This window comes from Magallana gigas, chromosome 10 (assembly GCF_963853765.1).
Source record: "Magallana gigas chromosome 10, xbMagGiga1.1, whole genome shotgun sequence".
Taxonomy (NCBI): domain Eukaryota; kingdom Metazoa; phylum Mollusca; class Bivalvia; order Ostreida; family Ostreidae; genus Magallana; species Magallana gigas.
Genome location: NC_088862.1, coordinates 23,270,744 through 23,293,847, shown reverse-complemented (window position 1 = coordinate 23,293,847; position 23,104 = coordinate 23,270,744). Strand labels below are relative to the sequence as shown.

Below are 23,104 nucleotides of genomic sequence, written 5' to 3'. Positions count from 1 at the left end.
AGGTGTGTGCTTCACGGTCGTCTTCCAATATACAGGTAGGTAAGGTCTATTGTTTCTTAAGAGACAAAAAAGCGTTCAATTCACACAGAATACACAAGAAACTAACACGTGTATGTATACACGTGTATCAGTAGAGCAACGATCATTAGTTATCTTTGGATATGTAGCCCCAACCCCGATTCGCCCAAAATATTATAGCAAAGAACATAATGAGTAAATTATTTTGTTATTCGTACATGATTTGTAATAAAATGAGATAAAAATACATTAATTTGTATGTGCATGTTCAGATTGTGGTCCCGTTTTTTTTTATTTACAAAACTGTGAGTGTAACCGTTTGAGGGATAGTGAAGTGAATGATATTGTAAGCCGTGTGGTATGATTATATATGTTACATTAAAGTTTTAAAATTCAGAGAATTTAGAACTGTCTATAACTTGTTAAAGATAGTTTTAAATTCTCTGAATTTTAAAACTTTAATGTAACATTATAGATAGTTTTAAATTCTCTGAATTTTAAAACTTTAATGTAACATATACATTGAAGAATCAATAATTACGAATGCATGCATTATTCTTTCTTTTCTTTTTTTATCAAAACCTCCACGACCTACGATTAATTATAGTCAGTATGGTTGATTAATATAAAAATTGTCGGGAAGATATTTTACGTTCATTAAGTTCAAAGACAACCGATCTCCATAGAATATCGGGTTCATTTTTGACTCAGAAAATTTTTACTCATGAAATAAATTAAAACCGAAAAAAAAACACCACGTTCAGATGTCGAACATTTGGAATGTGAATGTCTTACGCTTACCGACTCGCTGCAGTTTTCTCCATATTTTTATTGAATTTTTTTTATTGAAAAATACATGTACTAGAACAGTTGAACGCAGGTGCAACTACATTTATTATTATTTTTTCTCTTGATATTTGAATTGTTTCCGTTAATGAAGAGAGAAAGAAAGAGAGGGCAGTGGATGGAAAAGACGGAGAGAGGAGAGAGAGAGAGAGAGAGGAAGTGAAAGAAGGAGAGGAGACAAAGATAGAGGGAGAGAGATAGAGATGCAAGAAAACAGCTTATTTTCTTCCTTTAACACGCAAACAACTATATACACGTATGTACACGCCACATTTCTAAAGCCCTCTCCTTTCTCATAAGGGTTTCCATATATAGCAGTGGCGTCGGAAGCAAATTGAAAGGGGGGGCTCAGCCCCCCCCCCCCAGCCCCCCCCCCCGGTTCCGACGCTTTTGTATAGGAAAACACAATTTCTGTTGGTTAACATTTTTACACGATTTTTTATCCAGTATTTAGAAAAACTTTAAACAGGATTGGTCTATAGACCATGAGATCGTGGAACAGTATCATAGATCGGTCCTTGTGATCAGTAAGCTGTCGTAGATTAGGATATTTCAATATCAATGTTCTTGCTAACAATAACAATGTTAGTATAACTCATTAACGCCCATCAAATATTTATATCAGTCACCATTCATTAATTTTTGGGGGGTAGATCTAAGAATTTTTCTTTGGCTTTGTAAATGATTTTCAATCATTCTTTTCATGAGTGGATCTACTCAGGGGGAGGTGGGTAGAGTTACCCCCCCCCCCCCCGGTAAAACACAAATTTCTTACGGAATGGGGGGGTGACGGAGTCCCCACCTCCCTTGGAAAATATTTTTTTACATACTAGTAAAATTACCAAATATTTGCCTCGACACCACCCCCCCCCCCCCGGACAAACCTAAATGCTAATCCCCCTCCCCCGGAAAAAAATATACTTGATGCACACGTTTCGTGTTACGTTTTAATATCATTAAAATCTAATTGTTATGTCTTTATTCATTTACTTGGTAAAGTTTAATGAAATATTGTTTGAAAATACAAGATTATCAATTTTTGCGTTAAGCGAACAGTTATGATATTGATTAATAGTATCCCTATTTACTTCACAGACAGTTTTATTTCATTCTTATTCTATGATCATGTACACAGCTGACTGAAGAAAAAAAAATGATGAAAAAAATCATTAAATGCAATAATATAGGTATTCGACAAGCGTAAAAGCGTACACATGTATATTCCTTGGGTGTTTTATATCTATAGACGTGTTGATAAATCTTACCCTGTATTTCTATCATAAAAAGCTTCTGTGACAGGCGCAATCAAAATATTAAATTCTGATAGAAAACAAAACTTTGTCAACCTTAAAAGGGATGACATACATACATGTATTATATCATACTCGTATCACCCGACTTCATATAATATGATGAATTAATAGCAGCAATAAGTAAAGTTTTGAACATAATTATAAGGCAAAATGTTAAGTCTATATATAGCAATCTTAAGTAATTCATAAATTAATTTATACAAATAAAAATGACATAAATAAAATGGCAAGCGTGCATATTAAATCGACAGTCGTAAGATTTCTACATAAGAGTTTTCCCTTTATTTTTAAGCCCTTCGCAATTTTTTTCCTTTTTATCTATGCTTGCTATTTAGTACAGTAAAATAAAATACTAACGTAAGAAAAATATTGAATCATCTTCAGGTAAACGGCAGGCGTATGGATTCCGCGTATATTTACCCATGTTTTTTTCTCATGTTGTGTTAATTTAAAAATGTGGTTAATTTTCATTTAATCTGATCATTTATCAAGTTACAAAACATTAAATATAAATAAAAAAATTTAAAGTCATCCACCAGCAGGTAAAGCGGCAGGCGTGTACTCTTCTCGGCGGGCGAATGCATTCTGCGTAAGAGTTATCTATTTTACCGATTTTTACCAATTTTGTGTTAATTAACGAATTTAAAGTAAACTTTTTATTTCTGTTATCAATTATTAAGCTAAGTAAACTAAAATATCAAAGAAATAATAAAAATAATCCATCAAATAAACGGCAGGCGTATACATTTTCTTGGCAGGCGTATCCCAGCAGGCATTCTAACGTTGATTCAACGTTGAAACAACGTCATGCCTCAACGTTGAAATGACGTTGAATTTTGGTTGAATATGAAAGTTGAATGGACGTTGAAATTTTGACGTTGATTCAACGTTGATATCTGACGTTATTTCAACGTTGATTTAACGTCTTCTGACGTTGTTACAACGTTTAAATTTAGTTGATATTTGGTTGAAATGCTACAACTGTTTGACCTTGAACACTGATTTTTTTTCGCTAATTGCAGTGAATCATTTTGCCTCAAATTATTTTATGAACAACATGACACCAGAACAAATATCATTAATCAATTTATTCAAGAGAGAAACAGTTAAATAAATTGAAAGTATCACTTAAAATCACTGATGGATAACCTAGCTCACATCTGTAGCCAGCTTTTCACAAAAACATTAGTTTAAGAAGATGAAAAAGAGTAAAATCATTAGTTCTGGTCAAGTGAACGTGAAAAACAGTCAATCTCTTCTCCTTCTTCCACCTCCTCCCACACGCTCCGGGGCATATTTTAGGAATTTAGCCAAATCTTCATTGAATTTTGATTCTGTATACTGTGTATGAGATGTCAATACAGTTTCTGAAACAGACATAAAGGTGCTTTATAATATATGTTCCTCTGTATATATTTTTTTCTTTACATAAAGACAATTCAACCAAAATTGGATCCTTTGATCTGCTCCAGTGGCTTTTTCCTTGCAGATCACGGGATCTAATTTCAATTAGATTGCCATAAAGATAACACACCATTTTTAAATAGATGTATACTGTAGATTCCTAATTAAACACAAGGAATTAATATCCATGTAAAATTGCCAAAAGCACATCTCACGGATTTTATGATCTCCCTATTAATTTTTGGCAGGTGTAAATTTAATGAATATATATGATAAAAATTATGTGTTCTAGCAATTTGATGCATTAAATAATTGAATCGCAAAATGAAGTAATCATGAAAAATGAGGAATCTACAGTACTCTGCGTCTGCACCAACTAATCAAATTATGTTTTAATTGTTTCAATCTACATGTACTACAAATGACAATATTTGACAGTAGTAAAAATCAGAAAACATTTTACCTTTTATAAGGAGGTAGAGTTGGGAGGAACCAAAAGCTTTCTTTCCCCGTTTTCCCTTCATGTTTAGACCAGCCTTGTACGAGTTTGTCATAGTTCTGAAAATAAATTGAAATATGTCATACTTCAAATACTTAGTATTTCATATCACTCTGAATACAATGTCATACATTGATTTTTTTCAATTAATGATCTTTAATTATTCAGTAACATCATTCTTTATTTACCTTAACATTGCTTTCTTCATGTGGTCAGTACCATCTGTACCTCCAATCTTTTGAAGCAAGAATTTCTGAAATGCAATTGTTCATTTTCATTCATACTTTCAGTTTGTAGTGTTACTGCAATATATAAATTTACATTCCAAATATTTTTTGCATGTAAAGTGTGTGAAAAGATACTGAAGTAATAAGACCGTAACACACAAACGGAACTCAAAAAACTCGTATTACAAAACGGCTTCGATCAGTTGCCTGGGTACACTTATTGAGTATTAAAACTTGCATCGTTATGTTGGAGACCAAAGATCAACGACAACAATAAAATCCCAATTCTATTTATAGTTTCACTCTTCTGTTAACTTGTACGTAAATCGGAAATTCTCTTAGTTAACTCGTCCAAAGAGTCATTCGTGATACGTGTGAACTATCGTACATAACATTACTAACGTTAGTGGTGAAAAAAAAAATAAAAACACCACAAAAAACACCAAAAACTTAAAGACATTTTCAAGGCTAACAATACTTTGATATTATTAGACTAATGTATAAGTTGGAGATCGATCAATTTTTACATGCATTCTCTGTTCGTTAGTGGTGAATTCAAAAACACGCGCCATGCGGTTAAGCATTTTTTTCTAGCTTGAAAAAAATAAAAACATTATACAACATGCATTATATAATTGAAAGAAACACTTACTTTACTATTTTAGAGGATGAAATCCAAAATGTCCTTGTATTAAAGGTCGATGTAGAATTTATAAATGCTGCTCCTCACGGTCTCAAGTTTGGATTGGCGTTCAAAATGGCTTCCCAGCTAGGATATCTTATCCCCAGCTGGGCACTGGTTCTTTGTTTCAGTTGGCGCGGTAATTTGTTCGCGCCAGTAATTAATACTTGTCTGGCCAGCATGCGCTTTCAAGCTGAGCAGATATGGAGGATGTGCAATAGATCAATGGCTATCGCGCACCTTGCCGCATAATTTGTTTACATGCGCTAACTTTCGCCATAACTGAATTTATTTCACTATCAACAGTTTTATTCATTAACACTATATATATAAATGATTCATAAAGTTACTTAAATCATTTCAAGCTGTGTAGATATTTGGGGGGGGGGGGGGGGTTACAAGATCAATGCCTATCGCTCGCTTTCCGCATACATGTAAATTCATTACATGTGCGATTTTTTGCCATCACTGATGATGTTTTTTCACTTTTTATGCCCACAAATTACAGAATTCAATAATTACACGAAATTATGAAAAATACAATTTTATAAATATATGTATGAGAAATTTGGTCGATATTGGTCAGAATATCTGACGTCTAACTAACGTTGAAAATTTGTCATGTTGATAACGTCTTTTTCTTCAACGTCGCACAACGTTGTATTTTGGTTGATCAACGTCGTCAACCATGATCAACGTATTTTCAACGTTGGTACAACGTCGTATGCCTGCTGGGATGATTTCTTCGTAAGAGCGATCAGCTTACTCGATTTTTACTTATTTCGTGTTAATTAATTAATATAAAATCAACTTTTGATTTCTATTATCATCTATTTAGTTAATAGAAATAAAATATCAAAGAAAAAAGTAAAATAATCCATCAAATAAACGGCAGGCGTCTAGATTTCCTCGGCAGGCGTATGATTTCTTCGTAAGAGCGATCAGCTTACTCGATTTTTACTTATTTTGTGTTAATTAATTAATATAAAATCAACTTTTGATTTCTATTATCATCTATTTAGTTAATAGAAATAAAATATCAAAGAAAAAAGTAAAATAATCCATCAAATAAACGGCAGGCGTCTAGATTTCCTCGGCAGGCGTATGAATTCTACGTAAGAGTTATCTATCTTTACCAACATTGAACATTTTTGCTAATTTTGTGCTAAATAATCAATATAAAGTCAACTTTTTGTTATTATGATACTTAATTTAGTTAAGTTAAATAAAATATCAAAAAAAATATTAAAATAATCCATCAGGTAAACGGCAGGCGTGCGGTTTTCTCTCGGCAGGCGTGTTTTCCCCGGCAGGCGTCGGCAGGCGTGTTTTAGTATGACCCGTAAAAACGAAAAGTACATGCTTGGAAAAATCATGAAAACATTTAAAGTGGAGTTTGCCAACGAAAATAAAAGACCTGGAAGATTGAAATACAATCAAATAATCACGTTCATCTGATGCAGTAAGTAATAATAGTACAAATTATGACATTTCGCTGTGAAATGCAAATGGTAAATAAGGGGGACATGTCAAAAGTAGTACATGCGTGTGCAATATCAAAATACAATTTTATATCGTGTCACAATCGTCACACATAGTTTAGCAGTTTTTTCTTGATGGAGTACTTTGTAAAGTCTGGAATTGGGGTTCAGTGACTCTGCATTCATGTAGGAGTCTACCGGCTGCACTTCACTCTGCCTGGGTTGCAAAATCTTCATTTGACTGCTTCTACGCTAAGCACTGCTTACTGTGAATATTCCATCCTTCTGCTGCTGTACGACGTCCTGAAACTCTTCTTTACTCAGCCTTCTTATAGGACATAGACACTGTACTGGGCTGGTGGTCCCTGTACTTTTCTGGCCCTTGTTGTGAGGAATGGTTTCTTTTTTGTACTGATGTCGATGCAGCCACTTTGGTCCTTTCTTTGGCATGATTGATATTGAACTGTACACTTGTAGACTTTCTAAGAATATGATGTTGTGTGTGGTGCCAATTTTTAAGTATAATTGTAAACTTTCATACTGTTTATTTATTTTAGAGCTGCCATGTCTTCTAAGAGGGACCCCATCTTTGATGACTGATGGAAAAGCTTCATCACCCCCCATTGCTTAAGAACCCCTTATCTTAATCACTAGCCATTAATCAGTGACCACCGTTATCAAAGTTCCAAGGTACATTATTGAAGACTCTTCTGGCACTATTTTTTCCAGTCTCTGTCTTTGTCTTAGAATTAAAATTAACAACTTTTTGCTGATTAATTCTAATGTTCAAGTCAACTTCCTTTTTCCTAGCTAATTAGTGTCTATTAATTAGAGCTGAATTTTTTTTAAAGCACATACACATAAACTCTAACATTTCAGGTTTCATTTTATTCCAAGCTCTTTTCACAACATCTCACTAATCAAATTTTATTTAGTTTTGAAAACATGTATTGTAGATGAATTTTAACAGAAATTTACTCCAGATTTCAGCAATCTGTTAAGAAGAGTTATCTCCTACTTTTTTAATCCCTTCCCGTCAAAAGTAGATTTTTATACACTAGCATATTGGAAATAGATACCTACTAGACATTTACTGCATATTTCATTAAATTTCATGAACTTTTAGTTGACTTAAAGGTCTTACGCAAGGAAATAGCCAATCAAACTGAACTTAGTCAATTGTAGTTCCATATATATAGAGACAATTTCTTTTCTTTCTTCCTTTTTGGCCTATAGTATTGATTTTAGACCCAGTGGCTAGGAGAATTATTACTTTAGTGGAATTGTCACACAAATTTCAGTGGAACTATTTTTTTTTAGATGCGCATGATGCAACTTCCTGGATGGTGCTGAGCCTGTTGGTCAACATGTGGAACCCCTGTGTACTTGGGGGTAGGTATGTTTACTCTCAATTATCTCTCTTAGAAACCGCATAAGGCGTTATTTTTCTGATGTAAAATTTTTCTTGAAGCATTTAACTATAATATCTCTATCATGAATTATATGCTGAGAGTATAGTTAAATAATTAACTGAATTAAAGCTTTATAGTAACATATAGTGAAATTAACTCCTTGTGTGAGACCTTAAGAGAAACATGTAACTTTTGTTTAAACTGCATTTTTTCTAATTTCAGGAGTTGTCTCCCTTGTTAAAGTTAAACAATGTGGGATGCTGTCTTGTCACCAACGGTGAAATTTGACACCTGTATACCCGTATTTCTACCAATCGTCTCAGTCCTCTTTGTTGTGTACATCAGACAGGTAAGAAATTAAGTTAATGGAGGAAAGGGATAATGTACCTTAAAATACATTGCATACAGTGCAACTGTTTAAATCAACTTACTTATCACTCAATTTTTCAATAACCTTTTTAGATTTAAAGATTATTGATTTTGTGGATTGAATTAGTTTTACTGTATTAATTAGAATCCAAATTAGAAGTGCATGCATTTTGTATCGTCTCTTCCGATACTTTTTCATCTGCTTGCTAGAAAAATATCATCACGGTGACATTATTCTGCTAGTTATAGAATTTCTTTTCCAATACATGCAACAAAAATATTGAAAAAAAAAATGTGTTTATAAGATTTTTAAACATAATCAAATATTATAGAATTTTTATGTTGTAAAAATTTTTTGTCTTCTAATATTCTTGTTTTTTTTAATGAATTTAAGACACTTTAACTTTCATGTATGTTTCAACAAAGAGCTGAATAAAAGTAAATGACAAGCAAAATTTATATACTGAACTTTGAAACATCATTTTATATTTCAATCCTATGTTATTCTTAAACTAATGATATCACAGGTCGCCCACAATGGCCGGAGGTCTTTTCTCCATCAGTAGAGAATATTTTACGGAACTTGGTACCTACGACCCTGGAATGGATATCTGGGGAGGAGAAAACTTAGAACTGTCAGAGTACATGTAAGTAGGATCCTGGTCATGGCACCAAATTTCTTTTTCTTGTCCATTCTCATTATTATGTTGAAAGAAAATTTACTGTTTGTAATATAATTTAGATTCATGTTTGATGGATCATAACATTTTTCAAAACTCATTTTCTGCAATACTGTTTTATAACTGGTTACTGGTTAAAAAAAATATTATGATATCATGACAGTTTTGTATGATTTTATTTTTCAGTTTGAAGGTATGGATGTGTGTAGGTACCTAAGAAATCATTCCATGCTCTCATGTTGGTCACATTTTCAGAAAGAGAAGTCCGTACAAGTAGAGGACCTGTGTCAACGTTGTCAAGAAAAACTCAATCCGATTGGCCAAAGTTTGGATGGATGAATACAAGAACTATTATTATGAAAGATTCAACTATGATCTGGTATGGAATTTCAAAAACTTCTTTTGATTTTTAGTTCCCTGAATGTGAAACTGAAGGAGAATAATTATCTGTCTGTCTGTCAGTTAGTCTGGCCAGGCCCTCTTGGTTTGCAGCCTATTTTTTCTACATGGTTTAAAGAACTGATTCAGAAATAAAAATGGGGACAGCTGGTAGATTACATGTTTTGGTTGTGCAATACTCTCAAAATGTTTAAGACATTTTTATTTCACTTCGATTTATAATATATGTTTTGTTTCTACCGTTAGATTAAGAGTTTGAAAAATGACATACTCTTGAATAACAAATTGAGGATATTCATTTGGAAAATGTAATTTGTATAATATAAAGTCAACAATAATCTAATTAAACAAATTTAGATGAATAATAGATAAATACATTGTTTTCCATAGGGAGATTACGGAGATGTCACCGACAGAAAGAAGCTTCGGGAACGTTTGCAGTGCCATAGCTTTGACTGGTTCGTCAAAAATGTCTACCCAGACCTGTTTGTTCCAGGGGAAGCCATTGCTTCTGGAGAGGTACGAAAAATAGTATCATAATTTTTTTTGTCTCATCTTTCATTGTTTTCACGTTTTTTTTTTAATAGAGACAAGAATGAAGTAAACAAAGAGCTACTCCTGTGCCATATTTGATATTTATGGCCCTAAGAAATAGACTTGCTTTAATTTATGTTGCAGCTATATTGAATTTCAATGTTGTATAGGTCATATATGATAATACTGCATAACAAATTATATATATTTATCTTGTTCAACACATGTACCCACTGCCATTGAAGTCTAATATATTAGAAAATTGGCAATTTCAAAGTTTGCATAAATTATAATGTTACGTAATGCATTGGTTACAGATCCGCAGCAAGGCCAAGCCGATGTGTATCGACAGTGCGGTGGATAACCACAACTACCACAAACCGGTCAACATGTGGCCTTGTCACAACCAGGGGGGCAACCAAGTGGGTGTGGTCAAATTCACAGATATTACTTAATTTATTGATTGATTTAATTTGATAACTATTTTAATTTGATATTAAGTATTTTATTCAAGTATAAAGGAATACATTGAATTGGATTGAACAGCAGGCACAATGCCTATAAATGTTCTCTCATAAAATTATTTCAAATTATGAATATGATTATAAAATTACCTACAATTTATTGAAATTGGTTTTGTAAAAATAAATTGTCCTTTCAGACTAGTACTTAATTTTTTTTTCTCATGAAATCAAAAATGATTTGTTTGGGATTAACCTATAATGTTATGGTTGAAGGGTATGCACCAATTCAATGAAGATTGATAAATATTACGAACAGTATAGTGTTTGAAGTCTGGACTGCAAGATTCTATGACTTTTCAAAACTGACAGGAATTGATGGTTTTATTGTATAATTGTAGTACTGGATGTTGAGTAAGAACGGAGAAATCCGTCGAGACGATGGATGCCTGGATTATTCCGGAGGAGAGAGCGTCATTGTTTATCCGTGCCACGGCCAGAAAGGAAACCAGGAGTGGCAATACAGAGAGGTAGGTCAAGGTCAAGGAAAGAAAAAAATTATCATAATTTAATTACTGTGGAATCATTAAAGTTCGTTGGGGCCATTTTTCATGGATTGCTGAAATTGTAAAGGTTTGTGGGGACTTTATTCGTGTATTCTCTTAAACCTGCAAAGGAAATATGGCTTTTTTATATCCTTATTTATTAATTTATGGAGGATGTTAATTCATGGATGAGAGGTACCCACGAATTAAACGAAAATTGAGCTATCATGAAATCTATTGTTTCCACAGTAATTTGCAGTGACTTTATGTTTGCGACAACTTTAATCCACGATTTACTTAAAATAAATGGTTTAGGGTGACCTATAAAAAAATCACTGTTATTCAGCTTTTATTTACGATGACTTTAATTAACAATTTTCTATGGATTAAAATGGTTTAGAATGACTCATATTAAAAGGACTGGTTTACGGAAGATATTTTATCAACTTTTATAACTATTTTCTTGTACACGATAAAAGTTGGTTAGCAATATTGGCTCCATCATTTAAAGTGGGGTGAATAGTACATGCATATATGTACATTCCTTTTCATACATTGTAACTTTCATGAACAGGACAACTCCATTGACCATGCCAACACACAGAAGTGTATGGAGACCAGCGTGGACGGTCAGAAGCTGACCATGAAGACTTGAACAGGAATAGACAGACAGATCTGGACCTGGAAGAGGAAGTCACCTAGTGGGATAATCAGGAACAACTAAGGGACAGACAACTACTGCTGCTGTGGTGTGAAGGGTTCTCTCCTTTTGGAGAGAGAAATATTCACCCACCAAAAAAAATGTTCAACTGCCAAACCCCAATATTTGGGATAACAGTTTAACATCATACTGCTTAAACAACATGTGTGATAAACTTGATTGTATATTTGAAAAAAAAAGAAAGAGGAATATTTTTCTATGCAAACAGTATTTTTCTGTGTTGATGTGACGATGGTTGCTTAGTCTAAGCACTTTGCTAGATCTGTGATTTTTTACTGTATGCCATTAAACTGCAGGAGGGATAGAAGAGGAAATACATTGTCATTAGAGAAAAAAAATCATGTTTATATCAACTTGTGTCAGTTTGCAGATTTCATTGAAATTAATGGCTGATGAAGATGTATTCATATATCTTGAAGAAGTCAGTCATTCAAAGAAGGAAATATGCTAACTTGACAGTACTTTAAACATAATGTACTTATAGCTTTAGATTTTTGGAATCTAGAAAGTACTTCAATTTTAATTCAAAATATTGAATTAAAAATTAATTTGCTCAGATGATAAAGCAAATGAATTTTTTCATAGGTATTCAAAAATCTTGAGATGAAATAAAGTCTCTGTTATAATCATTTATTTTCGTTTTGGGTTATTAATCATGTTTCAATGCTTTATCATACAAACTAATGTATTAGGTACCTGCCAGAGTTTTATTGCAATAATCATTTAATTTTTCAAAGTTGTGGTCAAGCTTTCAAGATCTTATTGGTGCTAGTTAGTTAAGAATTATATTGTTCACATTTTGCGATAATTATATTTGTCATACAGAGAAGTCTGTGATTTTTGCCAGACATTCCTGCCCCATTGTTGTTGATTTTGCTCAGAGAATCACAAACTACACAAAAAGTTGACTTAAAGTTGATTAAAGGATATGCTTGTTTGTTAAAACTATCTTAAATTATATATCTGTGTTTTAATTGTCAGCTACAAAATATTTTAGCAAAATATTCAAAGCGTTGTTTTTCTTGTTAAAGATTGTTCATGCATGTGTATTTATTTATCACTTTTTTTTCTTAAAAGAATATTTCTTCAAATAGCTTCAGTATTTTTTCTGTATACCGGTATCTGAATTGACACAATACACTAACATAGCCTTATCCCGAAGTATTGTACAATGTATAACTGGTTTTTAATGCAGACATGTTAGGATCCAAAAAGTAGGTACATTTATATTTTGTTATTTTTTCAAATCTTAAACTAATGACTCAAATTTTATATAAGAATAAGTTTATAATTTCTCTTTGGCTATTGACCCTTTTATAAGCAAAAATATCCCTTTATCTCCTGAAAATTCCAGTTAAACACACAATTTGTGATCTTCATTGGTGGGATTTTTCAAGTGTATGTTTTTGGCATTTAGCTTGGTTTTGAATATGAAGTCAAATTTACTAATATTTTATTGACTTTTAATTCTTTTTGACAAGCCTCTATGAATACATGAAGGAGAAGTCCAGATTGTCAAACTTTTAGCAGATAGCTTGCATTTCTTACTGCATAGACCCAGCTAAAGGTCTTGGACAGTTTTGTTGTAGAATTTTAGGGGTCCAAGCTTTAAACATCCCTTTATCCAGCCTTTATTTGCAAAAAAATATGCATATATATTATGGACATGCCATCGACCTAAGGTCGAACTGTGTGTCTGCTTAAAGCCTAAAGTATAGAATGAAAAGTCTCCTTTATACGATACATTCCATGTTTGTTTTTTACTTTGTGTATAATGAAGAGTATATATTTACTTTGATGTTGTTATATGCTATTGAATAATGTGGAACGTGTTTGGTTTTGTATATTTTAATGTATATATATGTAAGAATTAGTATTACATACTTCTTTAATCAGTACCAATGAAATCCAATACCCATTGTGTTATATATGTGATTCTGTAGAAGTGGGCGACTATTTGAGATAATTAACTTAATTAGTTATTTTTTGTTTTAAAATATATGTATTAATTTGCATATGTTACATGTACTAGAGGCTGTGCCCTGTAATGTGTATTCTGACCAGATATGACTGACCAGATTATATAAACCTCTCTCTCTCTCTCTCTCTCTCTCTCTCTCTCTCTCTCTGTTGAAAGGAGAGCAAGAGCTAACATAGGTAATGTTGAAAAATCATAACTGGATACCTAAATTATCTGTCACCTGTTTTCTTCAGTCTGCTGAGTTTGGTTTAGAATTTGTTCTGTTTGCTTTACACATGTGGTTGATCTGCAAATACAAGTTAATTGGAATACATGTAATCAATTTTGAAGCGCATTTACATATGTTTATCTATCAAACACCTTTTTTTGTTTACGACAATCCTACTTAAGGAGGGTGGGCGGTTAACAAATTATCCATTAGATCTGTTCCAAAAAAAGTTGATGGTAATATGATATTTTTGGCTTGTATCTAGTGAAACAACAAATTATCTAACAGATCTGTCTAAAACAACTACCTGTATTATATCATTTTTGGCTTATAACTATTATTAACAAAAATTCAAATCTTTTAGCTCTAAAATGTTAATATTTTGCCTAATTCTCTTTGTTTCAAGAAGATTATTATAGTCTAAAAATGGCAATGACCAACAAGTCCTACTTAATGAATTTGGAACTTATGAAATTGCTTTAAAAAGACAATATCCTCAAGCTGTTGAGCAAAATCATTCTGATCAGCATGTGTGAAATTAATATGAATGCCTGTTTTTCAATCTTCACATATGTTTTTGAGAAATAGTAACGCAGTTAAAATGGCATTCTGATTTTTGTTTTAAATATGTATAAACTAGTAGTATGTGTCCATGCATGAGACGATCTTTTTTTTAAATTTCTCTCTATTCTGAAGCACAATCCATGATACATTCATTTATTATTGTTACTTAACAATTTTATAATCAGTTTGCATTATGTATTCTTCATTTCAAGTCTTATAGAATGACTGAAAACTAAACCTGTGTGATCTATAGGTCAATTTAATCTCATGTATTATCCTTCAAATTTACATGTTGATTTTTGAATAAGTATTGATTGAAACTGTATTCTTTTTTTCTCTCTTTCTAATTTTTTTTAAAAATAATTGTCTATATCTACATAATGATGTTTCAGTATTCTTTACTTTTCAGTATATTAATTAAGACTAGAATATTTGATATTTTTAGCTCTCAAGTCTTGTTGATGTTTCATAAAAGAATACAATATTAACTGAAAATGTATAATTAAATCTGCTTGTTTTCTTTTATATTGTCTTTTATGGTATATACCATATGTTTCAAGTATATACATGTATCTAATCAGATGCATCAATATAATTGTCAGAATTGAAAAAAATGCATTGACTGTATTATATAAATGTAAAACCATCTATTAATTTTATTTTTCAATGTCAAAAAAGGGGGGAGGGGTCATTTAGATGTATATGTATGTATCAATTCTGGTGCACATCAAAAAAGGATAGAAATGCAATAAATATGTGCACACTTGTATAAACTTGTCAGAATTGCAAGTCTGTAAAGATTTTTCTGTAATTCTTTTTTTATTCATAATGTGGTATATACATATGTGTATTATATATAAAGATAAAACTGGTGGTGTATGACTGGGGAAGCGAGGGCTGGTAACCAGCCAAGTGTGCCTTAATAAATTCAACTTACAAATGATACTGGTGTTTTGTTTTTTTACAACCGATTTGAAATCTGTAAGAAAACAGAACTGTTACATATCTCTGTATTCTGCATGTATAACGTGAAAAATAAGGGCAACAAACAACCTATAACTAAGGGGGGGGGGGGCAAATTAAAACAAGATAGATGATTTGATGATGTCGAGATGGAGGTGTAACTAAATAGGGGGGTGAACACCTCAAAAGGTTAAGTGCGAGTCAGATAGTGTAAAAGGGGGAGATAGTTTGGTTTGGGGCAAGGATTGCTATCATGCCATTCCATGACTACCACTCTAGAACAAAGTCCATGAGTTTTACACATCCTTCATTTATGTTCATTTTGACTGGGGGAGGGATGGGTACATGTATGACCAAATAGGGGCAAAGGAAAAGGGAAAAAATGTTGTTTCGACCTTGGCATTAGAAACAACTCGAGGTCACTGCACTCTTCATGTTAACACTATAGATGAAGAATGAGTCGCATGAAAGGAAGAGAAAATATTCTTGGACAAGGATTTTGCATGGAGAATTCATACGACCTTGACCTCTGACCAAGTGACCTTGACCTCTGGCTATAGAAACTTCGAATCCTTTAGGTGATGTGAGAATTCTTTGACTGTTTAAGCAAAGTTGTGAAAAAATATGCTCCTGACTAAGATTTACTCAGCGATGTGATATGACTTTGGTTCAAGGGCATTGTACATTTGTTACGAAGGAAAGGTGCAGATCTGTATACTACATGTAGCTCTTTGGTTGAAAAAATTCGGATAGACAAATCAGTTTGTTTATCCGATTATTTTTCAACCAGAGAGCTACAGATCTACAGCTATTACGAAGAGACACTCTGTTGGTGAAGTTTGAGCAATACGTAATGGCTATAGAGGGTCGAAACTTTACATCATTTCCGTGTAATGTTTGATTGATATTGTGATTAATACGTATTCATACGTATTCATTTGTACAATATATTAAACATTACGTTTTAAAAGTTATAATCAGCAGTAAATGTGGTATACTTCAACTGTTACATGCTTTTCGAATACAACTATGCACATTAGTACATGTTTTATGCTATGCGGAAGGATATTTTCCAGGTTATGATGTAATCTTCCGTCCATTCATGAACCACTAGGGAAAACATTTAATTTTTTAAAAGACAACAAAAACAATAGACTCTCCTGTTAATACAAGAAGAATATAAGAAAAATATAAGAAATGGTCAATATCGTGTGCTACTATTATCAGTTTAATGTAGGTAACTTTAAAAATATATATATATATATCTTCCATGTACATTGTGTTATATGTTTTACAAGCACGCCAAATTTTTGTACATGTACTTAAACTCTAAATAGTGATAGGAATTCAGCCGATTCATACATACCTATTTTTAGAAAAATTATTTTATATTGCGCGAGAACCAGATTTATGAAAATATTTATGGAAACTCAGTTAGAATTGAAATCAATATTTATACCATCTCAGGTTGCATATACCTGCATTCATCTTTACAGTTGAAGTTTCACTTTGCCGAGTTTTTAGTTTTTGTAGACAATGCTGAAAAATTGAATATAAATGTAAGTATCATGGAACACATGCACTGTACATAGACCTTAATCTAGGTAATTATTTCATAAATTACATAGTTTGACAAAAATACTATTATATGCATAGCTCTGTGTTCTGAATTTATAAATGAAAAAATTTTGAGAATTTTTGAATAAATCTTTCATTCAATCTGTCTGTTTGTGCAATTTTGTCAAGGCTAAACCACTGTTTTAGAGTATTTTGGAATGTCAACAATGTCAACTTCCTATATAAAGAAGCATTATCTGAGCCATGTAATCTTAACAATCATTCAAGAATGTGATATCTTAAACACATTTCACATCTTTTGGCTTATATGCATGGTCATTCTTGAATAAGAGACACTCCGATTTCAAACAGTAATGAAAATAATGAAAAATGATCATTTTATAAATTTCAAGAATTGTTTGATTTGATTTGATTTCTTTTTGATAATTTTATCAATGAATATTTTTTTTTTTGTATTTTATATCTTATAACAGAAGATAAAATTATGAACATCTTAAAACATCATAATTTGTCTTGTATTTGTATGTTCTCCAGAGCTCTTACTGCATTTTCATTTTGTTTTCAAAAATCGGATTCCACCTCCATTTCAGTTGCTAATTTTTATAAGAATCCCCTTAATTTGAATATGCTTATACAGCCTTCAGAAAGCTGGCAAAATATAAATGTCGGAAGTCATGGTTTATTTTTAATCTATGAACCTGCATGGAATTTTTTTTATCCATGATAAAACGATATCTTGTTTACGGGACTTTTATTTACATTATTTATCTAGGTGTGTAACGTTTACATATAAATAATCACCTTTTTTTTTAAATCCATAGAATACTCAAGAGCAATTAGGCACGTGTACTCCGTTGTTCAGATACTAGTAGTTTAATGAAGTAAAAAAAAAAATTAGTAAAACATGGCAGCACGTACAAAATACCCGATATATGGCATTATCTAAAGAATGTAAGATGTTTTAGATTACAAGGCGTCATATAAAAATGGGCCGCTGAATTGTACGTGCTATAAGATTATATACTATAAGATTTCAATCTAGAAGCATAATGAGATTCATGCATAAAACGCTGAATTGGTTTATTTTGAATTCTATACTGTATACAATATCTGTCAAAACTCCTACATGTACTTCATTTGAAATTAAGTCATCGTAACTGTTCAGTAAGAGGGGGGGGGGGGGGGGTTGATACAGAATTATGATACACGGGGAATAACTCTAATTGTTTTCCATTCTTGATGTCAGGTGACCACATTCCATACAAGGAAGCTCAGCCATGTTTAAGTTACCTGTATTTGATGTCCAATTCGCCGAATATTTAAATTGATTGACAAGGTTTGTGCCGCTAATAATTGACTGTGTTTTAGACAAAAATTGAGATACCTACATGTAATGTTAGTTATTTAAATTAATATCTTTCAGAGAAGTACTTTCGTTTTAATTTTCTTTATGAGTTGCCCTTCAACAAATATATTTTATGCTTAAATGCTTATCAATTAATGCAAGTTGATTATTCTATCTGGTTATTGTAAACCCTTGATAAAAGCAGGGCTGTAATATATGGTTTTCACGTTGGCTCTTAATATACTAACAATTAATACTACATTTTCTTTTGGGTCAAAGACAAACAGTATATTTAATTTTTCATTTAATTTTTTCATTACATTTTTAGAAAAGCGATGGATCCTCATTCTAGTGCCCAGGATGTGCACCGATGTGACCTTTGTGAGACCGCCATAGTACACAGCTACTGTGACTTTTGTCATGTCAACCTCTGCAAGCTCTGTATAGCTGATCACATCTCAGATGGATATGACAAACATAAAATAGTCCCTTTCCAGGAACGAAGATCAACTCTGATTTACCCAAAATGTGGGACACATTCACACAAAAACTGTGACTTGCAGTGCAAGAATTGCAACGACATATTTGTTTGTTCTTCTTGTACTGCATCAGAAACGCATAAAGGACATATTTTTGTAGAAGTTTCCGAAGTTTACACGACAAAGAAAAATGCTATTGCGGACGAGGCAAATAAGTTAGAAAACCTTATTTCTCCTATATATGAAGAAATTGCACTCGACTTGGAAAATCAGCTTGCCAACCTGGATGGAGAATATGAGAAACTTACGACAGCAATGTCCAAACAAGGAGAGCAATGGCACAGAGAAATTGACATCGTTGTCAATAAAATGAAAACTGAAATCAGTGAGATGAAAGTAAAACACCGAGACTTATTACAAAAACACTTGGATGAAATTAAACAGATACAGGCTCTCATAAATCAAACATTACTAGCCATAGAAGAAATCAAGAAATCCACTGAAGTATCTCCTACCATTGAATATAGCTCTAAGATCAGAGAGTTCAGCAAGCTGCCACCCAAAGTAAAGATTACACTTCCAACATTCATTCCAAAACCATTAGACCATGAAAAGATGTATAATTTGTTTGGGCAGATCACTCCTTTGTCTACTGCTACAGAGGAGAACGTCTTGTCACTAAACAAACCCAACACTTCAGTCAGAGAACTACTGGATGAACCGGAGCTTGTTACCACAATACAGACTGGGTATGAAAAACTACGTAGTGTTACCTATCTAAATGAAGATTGTGTTTGGACATTCGGATCGACGAAGGATATTAAATGCTTTAACATGAAAGGAGAATTGCTTCATACAGTTAGCAACAAATCAGAACAACGACCCATTGATATAGCTGTAGACAGGGATGGAAATTTACTTTTCATTGACGGGAAATCAGGGACAGTGAATAAAGTAAATAATGGACAGACAGAAGAGTTGATCAGATTACAGGGATGGAAGCCTTGTTATCTGTGTGTCACCTCTACTGGTGATCTCCTCGTTATCATGCTCAATGATGATTTTACTCAATCCAAAGTTGTCCGTTACTCGGGATCCACAGAGAAACAAACAATTCAGATTGATGATGAAGGTAAACCTCTGTACTCAGGGACAAAGAATACTAAATACATCACTGAGAACAGAAACCATGACATCTGTGTAGCTGACTGGGGGGCCTGTGCAGTAGTGGTGGTTAATCATAACGGGAAACTCAGATGGAGATACATCGGTCATCCCTCAGTTACCAAAAAGAAACCATTTATACCAGTTGGTATCACAACAGACAGTCAGAGTCGTGTCCTGACAGCAGATTGTTACAACCATTGTATTCACATTCTGGATCAGGATGGACAGTTTCTCCGTTACATTGATAACTGTGATCTGGAGTATCCGCTTGGTTTATGTGTGGACAATAATGACAATCTGTTTGTATCAGAACATTTTAAAGGCAATGTAAAGAAAATAAAATTTCTCAGATAGACACCAAACTGGGTGATATAGATTAAGCAAGACTATTTCTATGAATTCGATAATTTGTTGTAAGTGAAGTAAACTTTGTTCATATCAGGGGTGCAGAACACTTATATTTCATACTATGTATTAATAAATATTTACATTCAGTGTAATTTATTATCATTGCATTGAAAATCTGCGATGTTCAATTTCATGTGAATACACTTAGCCTATTCATGGCCAGAGCACTAATAAAAACGTCATCATGCATTTTTGAGTTATTGTAAGACTAAAGGAAACGTTCACACTTACCGGTACATAATCAATTTGATATTTGCTGATGATATAATATAATATGCTATAATATAATACACACAGTAAAATACATGTAAACAAAAGATTACAAGAAATCATGTATAGCAAGCAGATTAATTAATTGCCTTTGTTTGTACTAAACATGGTGGCGGTGAATGATTCATCAAAATTAGGCATTTTACCCACAGAGGCCAAGCCCGTTTCAAAACATTAATTTCCATGTAACCATAAAATTTTATTCATTTATCATATGGTTACAATTTGTTGAAATTAATGTTAAAACGGGCTTGGTCCCTGTGATTACGTCCGCATGGAGGGAATGTGTCCGGGTTGGGGGGAGGTGGGGGGGGGGGGTCTACACGGAGATGATTGTGACAAGTTATGTCTAACTGAATATTGGATCTTTTAGGATCCAGTAATTGTTTACAACATCTCACCCATAGATCTTCTGACACAGTATTCTACAAATTTCAGTTCAAGAGAAAAGGGATGTGGGGTGACGAGGCCTATGTCTATTTTTTTAATACTACCGGGTATGTTTTATTTCTCCAGGGAGGTTCGGACTCCCCCCCCCCCCCCCCCCGATCAATGCACTTATTATTTATGTCATTGGACTTTCCTCCTCAGCAGATTTAAAGAAACATGCAGTTTTGTAACGTTAGATATCGCGAGTCACTGAAAATCATAGAATTATAAAATAGAAGTTTCTCAAGCAGTTTAGCTATGTCTTATTTATCAACTAACGATAAAACCACAACAATTATCAAAAAGAAATTCTGTCATGGAAATATAAGGAGCTAAATCAATAAAACTCTTCGGGTATTTCAACTTATTGAATAACAGTTTAATTGAAGTGCAAAATTTGTTTATGTGATTGGTCAAAACTCTCTCTCTCTCTCTCTCTCTCTCTCTCTCTCTCTCTCTCTCTCTCTCTCTCTCTCTCTCTCTCTGAATGTTTGTTTTCTGTTTAGAAAAAATATAAAGAGAGGCATACAATAACTATTCAGTTATATTTTGAATCTTTTATGTCACTAATTTTTTTACTTCCCAATCCGGAATTACACCGTATCGCTTACGGTTCAAATTTTATGAATGATGTACTAAAATTACCTTCCTGTAAAAAGAGTAAATTTGATTGCCCGACCAAGGCCGGTTAGTTAGGGTCGTTTAGGTACAGCCCAAATGTAGATAACTAAGGAGTGAATATTGTCAGGTATGCATTTTACAAACCAATTAATGATGCTTAATCTAAACTTTGAAATAATAAAGTTCTAACCATTGTTTTCTTCGTCAACATTACGAAACGTGTTTAAACCGAATTTCCTCTAAATAATATATTCGGTACAAAGTTACTATGGAGTATAAAAAAATTGTTTGCAGACTAGAAGGTAATATTTTTAAAGATTTAGATCCAAACTTATTTTCCTGGCAAGATAAAAAGACGCTTCTCTCTATTGGAATTTTCACTGTCTCATCACTCTCAAGATGAAGTTGAGGTACAATATCTGGAGAATTATGTAAACAGGTTGAAACAAGTGCATAAATGGAATATTATAGTCTGTTTGGAAGATAATATCTTAAATGGGATATGAATTTCAACTGCCAAAAATTTGAAATTAGCTAAAAATATGGTAAATCTGCATATGAATACATGTACATGAAATGGAACAACTTAAGATTAATAAATTTTTCTGTAACCGTTCTATTACACAGATTGTTCCCTCAGTATATCCAAAACTTCTTGAGGGTCAATCTTGCAAACTATATGCTTACAGTAAAACTTGCTAACCAAAAGTTGTTGCATGTAAAAAATTACCTAATCCAAAAAAATTTTTTTTTTGCACTTTAAATTTATATCCCAATTTGGCTATTATTGGTAAAAGTGTTTTTATTGACATATATCTGTGTTGTTCAAGATTTTCCATTATCTTTAAATTAAATATCAATTTTTCATTTCTAAATACTAACTTTACCAAAGCTTTTCTAATTAAATTTATTAACCTCATTTCTTTTTTTATAGAATTTTTTCAACATGCCTTTCATTTTGAAGATAGTGACTGTGATATTTTAAAAATGGAATTAACATTGAGAACCTTACCTCATGTTTTACACAAAACACAGACTGTGAGTTGCCGTAGAATTAGCCTGTGTCACACACGCCTCTTTCAAAATGGTGTGAATGAAAATTCACTAGTTGCAGCTAGATTGAGCACAAAGTCAGATATTGTATGACTTATATAACCTATGTAGAAACTTACAAGATTGAAATCTACACGCCCCGTTTTTTGATTGGTAGAAACCTTCATCAACCTTCAGCAACCTAAGAAAAATTTGATTCATGTGGGTTATGTATTTTTTCTGCAATGTCACCATCTTTGCATGAATCAATAATCAAGAAGGCATTTTATTGTTTAAATAGTTACATTTGGTGTTATTTCTATTTCAGTGGGTGGGTCTACTGATCCCAAACTTAACCCCAAGCTGGCCCAGGTTATAGAAAGTGCAAAGAAGAGCAGTCTGGGTGTTGAAACCATAAAAAACTACTTGAAAGAATGGTAGGAAGAACTTTGATTGAGAATTGCTGGA

General features: G+C 32.7%; 3 protein-coding genes across 5 annotated transcripts in view; 2 read left to right on the top strand and 1 right to left on the bottom strand.

Annotated features, from left to right (window-relative positions):
- The window catches only part of LOC136272161 (uncharacterized), a 36,035-nt gene extending 15,561 nt beyond the window's left edge, over window positions 1-20,474 (top strand). Inside the window, exon 2 of the mRNA XM_066073291.1 lies at window positions 18,559-20,474. Coding sequence (XP_065929363.1) covers window positions 18,566-20,230 — 1,665 coding nt within the window. The 5' untranslated portion in view covers window positions 18,559-18,565 and the 3' untranslated portion in view covers window positions 20,231-20,474. The remainder of the gene's footprint in view (window positions 1-18,558) is intronic.
- On the bottom strand, window positions 3,248-5,080 carry LOC117681997 (uncharacterized). 3 transcript variants are annotated; one of them, XM_034448676.2, is made up of 4 exons: window positions 4,960-5,080; window positions 4,269-4,333; window positions 4,045-4,139; window positions 3,248-3,544 (listed from the first exon to the last, which is right to left on the bottom strand). In XM_034448676.2, the coding sequence occupies exons 2-4, from the start codon at window positions 4,286-4,288 to the stop codon at window positions 3,426-3,428; spliced, it is 234 nt and encodes a 77-aa protein (XP_034304567.2). In that variant the 5' UTR covers window positions 4,289-4,333; window positions 4,960-5,080; the 3' UTR covers window positions 3,248-3,425. The 3 variants fall into 3 exon arrangements, with proteins under 3 accessions (XP_034304567.2, XP_034304563.2, XP_034304564.2); XM_034448672.2 differs by lacking the exon at window positions 4,960-5,080 and adding an exon at window positions 4,494-4,671; XM_034448673.2 differs by lacking the exon at window positions 4,960-5,080 and adding an exon at window positions 4,546-4,628.
- Window positions 8,789-11,525, top strand: LOC136271996 (polypeptide N-acetylgalactosaminyltransferase 5-like). The gene is made up of 6 exons (XM_066072647.1): window positions 8,789-8,898; window positions 9,118-9,124; window positions 9,721-9,849; window positions 10,182-10,286; window positions 10,727-10,855; window positions 11,445-11,525. Exons 1-6 carry the CDS (start codon window positions 8,789-8,791, stop codon window positions 11,523-11,525), a joined length of 561 nt encoding a protein of 186 aa, XP_065928719.1.
- Window positions 20,475-23,104: the final 2,630 nt, after the last annotated feature.

Excerpts from the sequence above, each read along its gene's own strand:
- LOC117681997 (XM_034448672.2), bottom strand. The coding sequence starts at position 4,547 with ATGCAAGTTTTAATACTCAATAAGTGTACCCAGGCAACTGATCGAAGC. Across the intron at positions 4,140-4,268 it reads ATGAAGAAAGCAATGTTAAG|AACTATGACAAACTCGTACA; the intron begins GTAAATAAAGAA and ends ATTTATTTTCAG. Across the intron at positions 3,545-4,044 it reads ACTCTACCTCCTTATAAAAG|AAACTGTATTGACATCTCAT; the intron begins GTAAAATGTTTT and ends TGTCTGTTTCAG.
- LOC136271996 (XM_066072647.1), top strand. The coding sequence starts at position 8,789 with ATGGCCGGAGGTCTTTTCTCCATCAGTAGAGAATATTTTACGGAACTT. Across the intron at positions 9,850-10,181 it reads AAGCCATTGCTTCTGGAGAG|ATCCGCAGCAAGGCCAAGCC; the intron begins GTACGAAAAATA and ends CATTGGTTACAG. Across the intron at positions 10,856-11,444 it reads AGGAGTGGCAATACAGAGAG|GACAACTCCATTGACCATGC; the intron begins GTAGGTCAAGGT and ends TTTCATGAACAG.